This window comes from Crocodylus porosus, unplaced genomic scaffold (assembly GCF_001723895.1).
Source record: "Crocodylus porosus isolate Cpor-Errol unplaced genomic scaffold, CroPor_comp1, whole genome shotgun sequence".
Lineage (NCBI taxonomy): Eukaryota > Metazoa > Chordata > Crocodylia > Crocodylidae > Crocodylus > Crocodylus porosus.
The window spans coordinates 156516637-156529355 of record NW_017728906.1 but is presented as its reverse complement, the minus strand read 5'-3'; the positions used below and the strand labels follow the sequence as shown (position 1 = coordinate 156529355).

Below are 12719 nucleotides of genomic sequence, written 5' to 3'. Positions count from 1 at the left end.
AGCTGAAAGTGGGTCAGGGCTGATTGACAGCTCCTGAGGTCATAGAAAGGGTAGTCCAGGCCCTGTATGGAATTTTCCACTCTCAATCAAACTGAGTTCATGCATTGGCAGCACCTATACTTAAAATTTTGCTTCAACACCTATATCAGTTTAAAGTAATCTTGATGGAATCTGGGTGACCTGAATTGTATTCCAATGAAGTCACACCAGTACCTTCTTACAGTTTCACTAACATTTCCCTAACTACTGGAAAACTTTGCCCGATATGTCCTAGAATTACATTATTTGGAAGCTTATAATCATCCTGTGATCAACTAATAGAACAGTCTTTTATCTTCTGCTGCTATTTTCAACTGCTGAGTCTCTGACCTACAGCAGAACTTCTTGTTATTAGTCCATAAGTGCATTATCTTGCATTTTGTACTGTTACCCCCTTCTGTTCCTCTTGTCCTTAAGGTCGTTCAGTTCTTCCTGCATTATATTTCAATCTTTTTCTATTGACATCAAGCATTTTCTTGCCCCACTGCAGGGGGCTGGACCCGATGATCTGTATGGTCTTTTCCAGCCCTTGACATCTGTGAGGCTTGTATGTGTTTTTTCTTCCAGTGAGATATTAAGCATGTGTCGATTTTTCTTTCTCTTATATCTAGGAATTTTCCCCAGTCGCAAATAAATTGGATTCAGGATCTTTTATTTTAATTACTAGTTCTTACTATCTAAGGAGGTAAATATAAAATAAATAATTCATAAGAACAATGAAAAGCAACTGGGTTTGACAGAAATAGCATCTTGGTAGTGACATATTTGGTTTTGCAAGCAAATGCAATTGCCTTTTGATTCCATGCCAGGAAATAACAGAAGTATGAGTTGCCTCTGTTTCAAAGGCTAATACAAATCTACTGGAGAGTTTTACCACATCCTGCATTTTTTTCTTAGAGGTGACTGTTCTGTATTGTTGCTTTGGAACAATGTGCCAAATCCACACCTGAGATAATTCCATGGGAGTCAATGAATTTACCCCATGGATGATCTTGAGTCTATTCGTGTAATACAAATTGGACTGTAGGAGGAACATTCTTTTCTTTTAACTTTTTGGCATCCAGTATACCTAGGCAGGAAACCTATTATCTTGTTCCAAAGAAAAGGTCCTGACCATATTTATTAACACTAGCAAAGGAGTATTAATTTTAGTTGACTGTAGCAATAGAACTTAATATTGGCTGTGAGGCCACTTTATTACATAGTACTTTGGAAAATATAAACATTAATTTTGAGATCAATTACTTTGCACTTATAATAACATAGGCTGTATAAAAATATGTTCTGATTATAACTGGAACTATAAGCCAAGATTTTACAAACCAGAATATAGGAACTAGCTATGAGTATTAACTGACATTTCAAGAATTAAACAAATTGTTGACCTACATGTGTTTTGTTATTGACCGCATAGCTGATTTGAAACACAGACATTATAAAGGGAAAATATAATTTAAAATAGAAGACAGGAAAAAAACAGACTCTTTTTCATCACTTTCGAGGTGACCTAGTGTCTAAATGTTAATATACTTTAGAGAAGGATGCAAGCAAAATGGAAGGATTTTTGGCAGCAAGTTTTATAGGCCAAGTGATTGTATACATGAAAGCAGGTTGTTACAATTGCTAACATTCTTTGTAACCCAGCCCGTAATTAGCTCAGAATATGAAATGTCTGCATAAAAATAAAATGGATAAACTTGTAGTTGTATGTTATTTCTGCAGTTTAACACTGGAAAATAGAAAGCAGCTGCAAAGCAGTAAGTTACTAGTGTCACTAAATGAATTCGGGTAAACCCAGGTTTTGAATTTTACACAGTGTGTGTTCTTAAATAGTTCTAAAAGTCATTCAATAGTGGGGAGGTTTCCAGTGGCACTGATGCCAGTTAGGTGGCCAAACTCCCCCAGGACATCACCGCGTTCTCCCCCTCCTTCTTACCTTTCTCCTGATAATGCAAGCCATAACATTATAAGAGTTTCAAAATGGTGGGTCCTCCATTATTTTATCTCTTATAATTGGGCTGTGAATGCCAGGTTATATATATATTTTTTTTAAAAAAAAAAATCTTCAGTGTTAAACATAGTATACAAAAAATTCAGGTCTGTAAGTCAAATAGAGGTCTGTAAGTCAAATAAGAGCTTGATGGTGTAGAACAGATGGTGATTTGCTAACAGTGTTCACAAACTCACCCTCATCTCGCTGAACATATTTAAATATGGTTTTCCTGCTTTGTGTGACATGTAATGAATGTTCTATTTTTATCCCTTTTCAACTTATTTTCAATTAAGAAGAGGCTAACAAGATCATTCAGTGCATTATAAAGATATGTTATTTCAGGAGCACACCATATGGTAGCTATTGTTCAAACACAGAAGACAGGTTCAGCTATAAAGAATAAAATCTACAGCCTTTAATTTTTTAGTCAGCTTCGTGTAAACTCATGGTCTTCCCATGTGGAGATCACTGGAGGATCAGGAGGGTAGTAAACAAGCACTTGAAGAAGGTCAACAGTAAAGTGCAGGGTGTACAAACAGAGAGGTTGTCTCATTCTAGTCCTTGTTGGCTAAATACCATGACTGAGCCAGAATGGGGTAAAAATTAGTTCCTTAACTCTGGAATTCAGGTTGTGCATCACTACCAAAAGGGACCTTGAGATTTGTGTCCAAATGTAAGCAATGTTGTGTTTAGTCTGCATCTGTAATTTGGAAGAGAGAATTTGTCTCATGTAGGCTCTTTATAGTGAGCTATATCTTCTACTTCCTTGTGTATTAATGTTCTCTGAGCTGGGCTATATTTCATTTATGTCCAACTCTCGGTGATTTTTGCCTTTTACAGGTCCTCAACCTAGTGCAGTCCTATGTGACCTTGCGAGTCCCTTTGTATGTCTCATACGTTTTCCATTCGCCAGTGGGGGTAGGTGGTTGGCAGCATTTTGACCTACAGTCTGAACTTCGGCTGACTTTTGTGTATGACACTGCCATCTTGTGGAAGGATGGAATTGGTAGCCCACCTGAAGCAGAACTTCAAGGTAGGTTTAGAGATTTACATTCCAGTAAAATATTTTTCCTATAATTGTAATTTTGCAATATTACTTTTATAAGATATGTATTTTGTGTTAACCAAAGGCTGTTGATTACCTGTGTCAAGATTATACAGAGAGGCTCTAACTGAAAATTATATAACGTTTTCGCCAATTATCTTACTGGAAGGAACGATAGATGGTATAATATTTTTCAGTCACACATGCAAAAAATTATAATTGCCCTATTTTTTTTACATATAAAATGCACATCTTGTGCATTTCCATCCTATTGATAAACACAATATCTTACATTTCAGTCAGATTTTAAAACTTTTAAATAGCATGAATGCAGTATTGTGATAGCTATGAAATAAGGCACAATTTCAAACAATCTTAACCTGTCAAATGAACTTTCAAAGCAAACAGAAAATATGTAAATAGTCTAGCTAGATATTCTGGAAATGATTATGATAGATATGTTAGAGTGGAAACAGACAATAAACAAAATCTAATGCATTCAGTAAGTATGATGCATATTGTCACCTTGATGATGATATTCCTCACACCTGCAGTCCTGGCACATCTTATTTTTTGTGTACAGATGCCTATCAAACCACTAGATTGATGGGAAGTAGTTTGCAGAGCAGAGGTTTCCAATGTTTATGTGCCCAAGGGCACATTCAAATTTAAAAGAAAAAGCAGTGAGCACCAATATGAAAATTAAAGTTTAGAATTTAGATCAATCTGATCATCTCATCCATGTCTTAAAATTGCATTAGATTCGCAACTTCAAAATGCAGCTTCCCTTGTCTTACAAAAATATTTAGGTAAAAAATATTTGTTGGAATAATGATTTTTCCTTTTCATGAAAATGCACGCAGGCACCTGAATAAATCTCAGAGGGCTCCATGGTGCCTGCAGGCACTGCTGTGGGAAAAAGTGTTGTAGAGTATTCTGAAATTCTCTGGAATTTTGTAGAAATCTTGAACACAGCTTAAAGACTTTGCACGAGTCTCAAATATAAATCACTGCAACGAAGCACTTTTGACATACTTTACAGATGACAATCCTGTGTTTATAGCCTGAAAATAGGGAGCCATTTAAATACTCTATTTTGGGTTGGATTCAGTCCAAAAACATTCAGTCCAGGGAATTTACAGATAGTGTATCCATGACATTTCTTCTTCCACCAAGCCCACAATTGACTGGTATAACCGCAAAAGCTGAGTGATAGCGTGTGATACTGTTTGGGAGGATGCACAGTTAAGGCAGCCAGGGAGGCATAGATGCAGAGCATCTCCTCAACAGCTTCTCTTGTAGGAACTGCTTCTGAGTACCTGGAAGAGGTGAATTCATCCTTCCCTCAGTGGAAAACCTAATTGGTTATGGTGACCCAAATCTTCAACTGAACACAGTTGTCTGGACTGGTAAAAGAAGATGCATCTTGCACAAGTAAAAGTGGAGCTAGGTCATGGATTTCTGTCTGTAGCATCATATTTGGGTTGCTGCCTGATAATATGTTGCAGTTGAATTGAATCCCAAAAGCTTGTTGCTCTAGGAATATGCGTATGTGTACAACCACATACACCAGCCTTTTGAGGCAAAAATACATGTATGTATGTGCAGAGTTTGGGCCTTTTCCATAAATTTCTATTTGACAGTCACCATGACAAATCCAAGGGATGTCAGCAATCTGCCAAAGAACTAAGTGACTTGACAATATGAAATAAGTGTGCCAGCATTTTATAAAAGCATCACTCATTTATTAGGTAATTGCATGTGGAATAATCCATTCTTAATGGTTTCTGCTGGCAGGTTCTCTCTACCCAACTAGTATGCGCATCAGTGAAGAAGGGCGCTTAGTTGTCAACTTTAAGACTGAAGCCCGATTTCATGGCTTGTTTGTGATGTCTCATCCAGGTAAGCCTTGTCTGAAACTTGAAAATGTCTCAAAGCTTGGAGTTCCATATTGATGGGTCTCTTATTCCCAGTGCTAAAATCTGAATTTTTAATCTCTTGTGTGCACCAACTGAGAATTTACTCTACACATATGATTTCTTACTTATAATAGGTGAACATATTTGAAACTGCCATCTAGAAGAGGGAGAACAACTGTTCTACCTAGTTGTAGAGGACAGGACACAAAGCAGTAGGTTTAAACTGCAGTGAAGTGGATTTAGATTAAAACTCAAAAGAATACTGCCTTACCATAAGAATAGTAGAGAAATGTCATGAAATCTCCTTTACTGTGGGTTTTCAATAAGAAGCTGAATAGACATTTGTCTGGGAAAATTAAGGAGTAGCACGTTCTGCATTTAAACTAGAGGTTTGATTACATGACCTTTTGAGGCCCTTTCCAATACTATGATTCTTTACAGTTTTATGAATTTCAGGTGTATCAAGCCAGTTCAACAGTTTGAGTAAATCAGGATATATCCACAGTGTCTGCCAAGTTTTTCTAACAAAAACTGATTACTAATCATTACCAAATACTTGTATTAATATAAATACGCAATTTTCTTTGTAAATTTTACCTTTCCTACAACACAAAGACCCCTTTTCAAGAGCAGAAAAAATATGAGGATTGTATCTTGCTGTTAATGAAATGCTCTCAATAGCATTTAATGAATCATAGTTCAGGCTCTGATCCTGCAATCAGTGCTTGAAGGTGGGACTCTGTAGATAAACCCATTGTCTTGAGTCAGACCAGACTCATGTTTAAGGGTCTCCTAGGCATTGATTCTGGAAAACAATGATGTTATATGAATAAATTTGATCTGATGAACAAAGCCATATACAGTAGTCACATGAAAAGGAAATTATTTGTTAATAAAACTCATCAATTTTTATTAACCAGTAAAAACTCTTTCATGACAACCCAACTTTTCTATTCCTTTTAAAAACATATTAACAAGACAGAGCTAAAACTGTGCTAGTAGAAATTACTTCATATTCTTTGGATTTACATTCCAAGTTAAAAATAGGAGGGATTATAGTTCTTTACATTTCCTAGCTTCATGTTTTGCCTTTTTGGTAAATCTTTATAGAATTCTGATTGCATAGCCCCATAAGAGATTGTTTAATAAATTTTTGAACAACAGTTAAGCAGGCCCAGCTGTGTTGACTATATTTGGTTCTGTTTGTTTCAGTTAATAAAACCGGTTCACTCTAAATGTATTAGCACAACCTTCATGTTAGTGGAAATACTTGACAAGTGCTAAGTATCCATGACTAGGTATTTAAGATGAGTAGCTAATCTATTGACATTTTTCTAGCATCCTCTCTGAGTTCCATGGTCATGTCAGCTGATCACCCAGGCCTAACATTTAGCCTCAGCCTCATGCGAAGTGAGCCAACCTACAACCAACCCATCCAGCAATGGAGCTTTGTTTCAGATTTTGCGGTAAAATCTCAGCCTTCGCTTTTCTCACCCTGTTCCTCTTGTCACCCTTGTATACAGTATGATGATAGAAGTGCCATATGTCTTGTTTAATATTAACAGGTACGAGACTATTCTGGAACATATACTGTGAAGCTGATAGCTTGTACTACTGCACCTCATCAAGAATATAGTCTCCCAGTGATCTGCAATCCTCAAGAACCGATTACATTTGACCTTGATATTCGATTCCAACAGGTACCTTAAGACATGCTCAACGCAACTTTTACTGTAATTCAAAAATGTCTGTTGTGGTCAGGAAAGAAGAATGGCCTTCTCTGGCTTTAATTCGTATGTTGTATTAAATGGATTGAGGTCTGAAAACTGCACTATTATAGGAATAGCTACCATTAAAGAAAAACAGATACGAAAATAATAATTAGTACTTATATAGCACATTTTATGGCTAGAGAAACAAAAAGCAAAGAAGTCAAAGGTCCAATTTTGAAACCTGTGCATGTTAGATATCCCCTTCTGCTGTGAAAAGCTTTATGAAGTCACAGAGTACAGGCCTGTGCTGTAAGTGACTTGCCCCAAGTTCAAATGATGAATCAGAGGTAGAGCTGGTAATGGAACCTAGCTTGCCTTGCTCCTGGTCTAGTGCCCTGGGTGCTGAGCTGCACTGTCTTCCCTGTATTTTTCCATAGTGGAGAAGGGGATATAGAGGAGATGGTTCATTTAATAAGTAAATGTCATGTTCTCCTCCTCAGGAATGATTTGCACCATATACAGCTGAGAGGCACTTTTACAAAACATTTGTCAAGAGGGAAAGAGATTTGGCCTGTCTCGGTTCTGACAGCTTATTTGTGAAACTTCTTTTTGACACTTCTTTCCCCCTCGGAAAATGATAGTCTTATGGCACTTCAAGACCCATATCAAATCCACTTCCCAAAGCCCAGCCTGAGCATCCTGGCTGAGTACTTGGGAGACTGAAGGGCAGAAAAGAAATAGCCTAGATCCTCCAGTGGGGTGGTGCTTCTTATTTACTAGGAAGTACTGTACATGCACAACAAGAACTCACCCAGCATCATCCTTTCCCCTCATCCCATCACAGCTTTAAGTGCCATCTTCAGTTCCCTGCAGGCAGCCCCAATGAAACTGGGATCCTTGCTGCACTGCGTACACAACCTCCCTGAATCTTGCCTCTCCTTTGGGCAGCAGAGGTCCCATTGGTGTTGCCTGTGGAGGTTTTTCAGTCCCACTGAGGCGAGAACAAGATGTCAAGGAATCTGTACAGTATTCTTCATCCATAGAAAAAAACAATCATCTCCAGTGTAGTTAGTTCAATACTGTGTGTACAGCAAAGGGGGGTGGGGAGGGTTTACAATACTGTGTGTCAGTGACCAAGGCAGATGTTAACAATTGCGTGGATAAAACTTAGCTATGCAGTTCTCATTTACACTGTTGTAAGTTGCATACCTAACATCCATTGCTGCTATCTGAAAATATACTTCTAGACAGCTGCACTCTAAAAACAAAAATTTGAGCAGGCCAGATTTTCTTTCAAAACCACCTTTCTGAAAACAAGCTGGAACCCAGCTGTGTCAGTGAGACATTTGAGTTTCCAGAGCAGTAGATCAGATAGCTGAAATACATGCATTGAAACAGAAAAATTCTAAACATACTGGACATTAATTTCTTCTGTAAACAGAATTTTTAGGTTTCATCTCCAAGGAGATAAGCAGTTAGCCTCTAAATGAGCTTCAGTTGAACATTTTTATTGCCAAATTCTGCTGCTTTGATATGTTTTGAGTTTGTTCTGTGGATAATTGATTCAAGGAAGTTGTGTATTTCAGCTGCATAATTTCTAATAGTATGATTATACTCATCTCACACAAGAGCAAGTAAGAAGGTTCATATACTAATACATATTTTTTAAAAACCCACTTTCAGGGGTTTTGTTCTGTAATGTTTCTTGACTGTTTATCATCTTTACAAACAAAAAAACAAAGAAACCCCAACCCTGTGCTGCTTCCAAAGTGTTCTCCTAGATAATCTGCTCAGTTTTGTACCTATGTTACTGTCACCCTCATTTTCTCCAAACTCCCCATTGTGTTGTACATCACCTGTCACATTGTGCCCTTATTTAGATTGTATACTCCCTGGGACAGGGATTATGTTTCTGGAGAGCACAGCCTCCCAGGACCCAAATCCTGTTTGAATTGACCCTGGATGTTACTTCAATATGAATAATTAATCTTAGATTTGTCAGTCTTAAGTATATAAAGAAAATTAATGCTTATAAATCATTTAAATACTGGTTAAAGAACCTAAATGTTTTGTTTTAGGTCAGTGACCCAGTGGCTGCTGAGTTCAGCTTGAATACCCAGATGTACCTCCTTTCTAAGAAGAATCTCTGGTTATCTGATGGATCAATGGGATTTGGACAGGAGAGCGATGTTGCTTTCACAGAAGGTATATTTGTACTTAGATAATGCATGCCAAAAGGTCAGACTTGCAAAAATATTACCTGGCTACATGGGCAGATCTAGGTTATTGAAATGTGTGGTATGGTGCATCATGAAATAACACATACATATTTTCTCCAATTAAAAAGAAACTAGAAGATTTACTAATGTACTAGGGACCCAGAGTTTTATATTATTCAGGCCCCTTCTGCACATTACAGGTAGCACACAATTAACTGGGTAATTATGCAATTACCTTGAGACCAGCTACATGTGCAAAGTACCTATCACTCCATAAAGAGCTCCAATCAGCTATAAAGTTAGACCTTGAAAATGTGTGCTAACTTTATAGCTGCTTGCTATGGAGCTTCAATTCGCACATGGAGCAGGGTCTCCCTTATGTCTGGGAGCCTTGTCTGCTAATGGGACTTAGTCACAGGGGTGCACCATACCCAGCTGGGGCTGGGAGTCCTGCAACTGAAGGGACTCTCAGCCCCATCAGCTGCCATATCAGGGTCCCAGCATCACCCTTCAGCTACTGGGTCCCCACAGTGGGCCACTGGGTGTCAGGAGCCAACTGGTTCCCAGTAGCTGTGAGATGCAGCTGTGACCTCCCAGGAGTCCTCAGGACTGGGAGATACAGTTTCCCAATCTCCCAGGCTCAGTAGTGCTTGAAATCCCCAGGGCTGGGAGGTTGCAGCTATTACCATCTCCCAGCCTCAGGGGTATGTGAAAGTCCTGAGGCTGGGAGATCATGGCAGCTAAGTCTCTGAGCCACAACGGTGCATGGGGGACCCCATGGCTGGGAGCCACTCAGCTGAGGGGGCTGCCATCCACAGGAGCTTGCTTTTTGCCAGGGAGCCTTGCACTGGCAATAAGGCCTGATGAGATCTATGCATGATCCCATAGTTGTGCCTCTTGCCTTGCATGTGTGCCATGGCAGGAGTCATGATTATGTGGATCCTGCCAAGTGGATCCTGTTTTGCCTTTACATGCATGTGTAGAGGAGCCCTCAGTTTCAAATCCGAGTGAAAACATAAAACTGGGTCTGGGGAGTGTGGTGGCTGCCAGCTCCAGTGGGCCAGGCACCTGGTGCCAGGGAGCAGAGATCATTATGGTCATACCTGCTAGGTACACTCCTTGGACACTCCCAAGACAGTGTTGTAAAACTATTTTGTAAGCCAGGCTCAGATCCCTTCTGCCCAGTGGGAAAATCTGCTTGGGTTTCAGACCAGTTTTACCTTAAAGCACTGTAAAAATAAATAAATAAATAAATAAAAAAAACCCAAAAAAACCACTGGAGCACAGTTCATAACAAAGACCAATTTAATAATAGTTTTATAATGTCAGATTACATGTAATTGCACTGTACTTGAGTGTGGCTATGATCAGGTCATTTAATAAAGTGAGACCCTTGCCTTACAAAACTGCAGTATTTAATACATTTTTGTTTTCAGGTGATATTATATATGTTCGGGTGATGGTGGATCCAGTGCAGAACTTGGGTGATTCCTTCTACTGCAGCATTGAGAAGGTTTTCCTTTGTACTGGAGCTGATGGATATGTACCCAAGTACAATCCACCTGACACTGAATATGGTTGTTTAGCTGATTCTCCATCCCTCTTATACAGATTTAAGATTGTGGTAAGAATTTTTGTTTTAATCAGAAGCATGTGTTATGTTTTCAGCTGCTTTACTGAATTAGTTTACTGAGCCTGCTGTAAGGCTATGTCTCTTAAGAGAAAGTCTACTAGTTTCCATCACGTTTTTTACTCTGTTGCTAACCTAGTAGTATAGGATGATTAGGGCTTGACACTGTTATCCAAGAATTTCTGCCAAGTGGTTAGCACCTTGTTAGATCTTCCATGATATCTTATACCTCTTACCTGTTAAAGATAACAATAAGGAAACATAGAACTGGAATGGACTTTTTGGGCCAGTGACTCCAGCTCCACCTCTCCATGGACTGAGACCTTGTAGTGGTAGAGAGACTTGTGCGTTCCCATGATCCTCGGAGCTATGTCGCCTGGAGTCTCTCACTCCTGGCAGGATCACCCCTGGCAAACAGACCTAAAGGGATGTTCCAGACATACCTCAGTCCATCCCCAAGATCTCAACAACAGACAGAGCAGGTGTGGATATCAGGATCTCAGCATCTGCAAAACCAGAAGATGGCTGCAGCAAGATGGAGGTCTCCCATCATCTTGGGTTCTCCCTTGACACTAGGCCCATATCTCTACCTTGTCAATATTGTGTGGTTCCTTTTTCTGTGCACCAGCTTCTTCACCTTAAATACAGTCACATGCAAGCTTCTACCACAGGAAACAAAATGGTCTCCTGTACCAGTCCTCAAAACCTCTGCATCAAATATAACCACAATTACTTAAGAATAGGATTGACAAGCTGGTCAGCTGACTGATGTACTGACTGCATATTATTAACCAGTCAAAGATTATAGCAGTTTAACAAAAAATGTACATTTTTAATAGTTTTCTTGACAGATAGATGATTTTTTTTTTATTGTTCTTTGATGTATTTCTTAATGGAAAATTTGTGCTTTTTCTATGTATTACTTACACCTCTTAGCAATGTTTTACAATTTTTGACCAATATTTGACTGGTCAATTGACCAAACTTTATTTGACTGGTTAAAAACCCAAACCTGCTTAAGACCATTTTTTCCCTTTGGATGCATTTAGATCATAGAAAACAACCTGTTGTTATATTCCTGGAAAATCCATTTCCATGTAAATATTCTCATAAAATCATCTTCCCTTGCAGAAATCCATGCGTCTTTCCAAATTGAATTAATTTTCTTGTTCACTATTCAGGACAAAGCTCAGCCAGAAACACAAGCCACAAGCTTTGGGGATGTTCTTTTTAATGCAAAACTAGCAATAGATGACCCAGAAGCAATTCCTTTAGTCAAGCAACCGGGCTCTGATGGATTTAAGGTAGACTCAACTCCACTGTTTCAGGTGAGTACTACATGAGTTAGCTACTAATCAGAAGATACACAGGAAAGGAATCTTATTCACTTCAATAGGAGTGAATAAAATCCTTTCTTTCTCTCCGTTGATTATTACCAAGGTTAATTCTCTTACACTTCTCTAGTAACTTACTGATGTTTATAGACAGTGATCCACTTTTGACGCATCCTAGAAAATCTTTTAGAATAGCACTCCTTTCCCCTGGATTTTGTATGTCAACCCAACATGAGCTTTTGCATTTTCAGTAAAAAGTATGAACAAAAGATTTGCAAGGTAAGGCTAACATGCTTAGGTGACATACCCAAGTAGGATGCAGAACTCTATCGCTTTCTTACAAATATTCTATGCCTTTCAAAACTGGCAAGCATTTAAATGTGTAGAAATTAACAAAGGAGCCAGCCCATATTAAAGACACTTACTTTCTTTTCACTTATTAACTCTCACCCCCCCCCCAATTTGTTTGCTCCACCTAAACTTAATTTGCAACTTTTGCAAATGCAAAAATATATGCAACGAACCAAATAAATTACTAGAGGAAATGTTGGGTCACTATTATTCCTTACCTGTTGGATTATTCCAAATTATGGACATTTTATTTCCGTGAGGAGTCTTATTGAAATCCCTGGGGCTATCTGAGTAAGGTTGTTACAGTTTGGCCCCTACAAATAATAAAATCCTATTTGCTATTTTCATAGATTTCATAGACATCAGGGCTGGAAGGGACCTAGGGAGATCGAGTCCAGCCCCCTGCCCAAAGGGCAGGAAGTCAGCTGGGGTCATAGGATCCCAGCAAGATAAGCATCCAATTTACTCTTGAAGGTG

At 38.7% G+C, this 12719-nt stretch overlaps 1 protein-coding gene across 1 annotated transcript in view; it reads left to right on the top strand.

Moving 5' to 3' along the window:
• FREM2 (FRAS1 related extracellular matrix protein 2) overlaps positions 1–12719 on the top strand; it is a gene marked incomplete at its 5' end in the record, with an annotated part of 204240 nt that overhangs the window by 187083 nt on the left and 4438 nt on the right. The window contains 7 exons of the mRNA XM_019530024.1: positions 2873–3065; positions 4875–4979; positions 6335–6462; positions 6562–6696; positions 8787–8913; positions 10364–10551; positions 11739–11885. Coding sequence (XP_019385569.1) covers positions 2873–3065; positions 4875–4979; positions 6335–6462; positions 6562–6696; positions 8787–8913; positions 10364–10551; positions 11739–11885 — 1023 coding nt within the window. The remainder of the gene's footprint in view (positions 1–2872; positions 3066–4874; positions 4980–6334; positions 6463–6561; positions 6697–8786; positions 8914–10363; positions 10552–11738; positions 11886–12719) is intronic.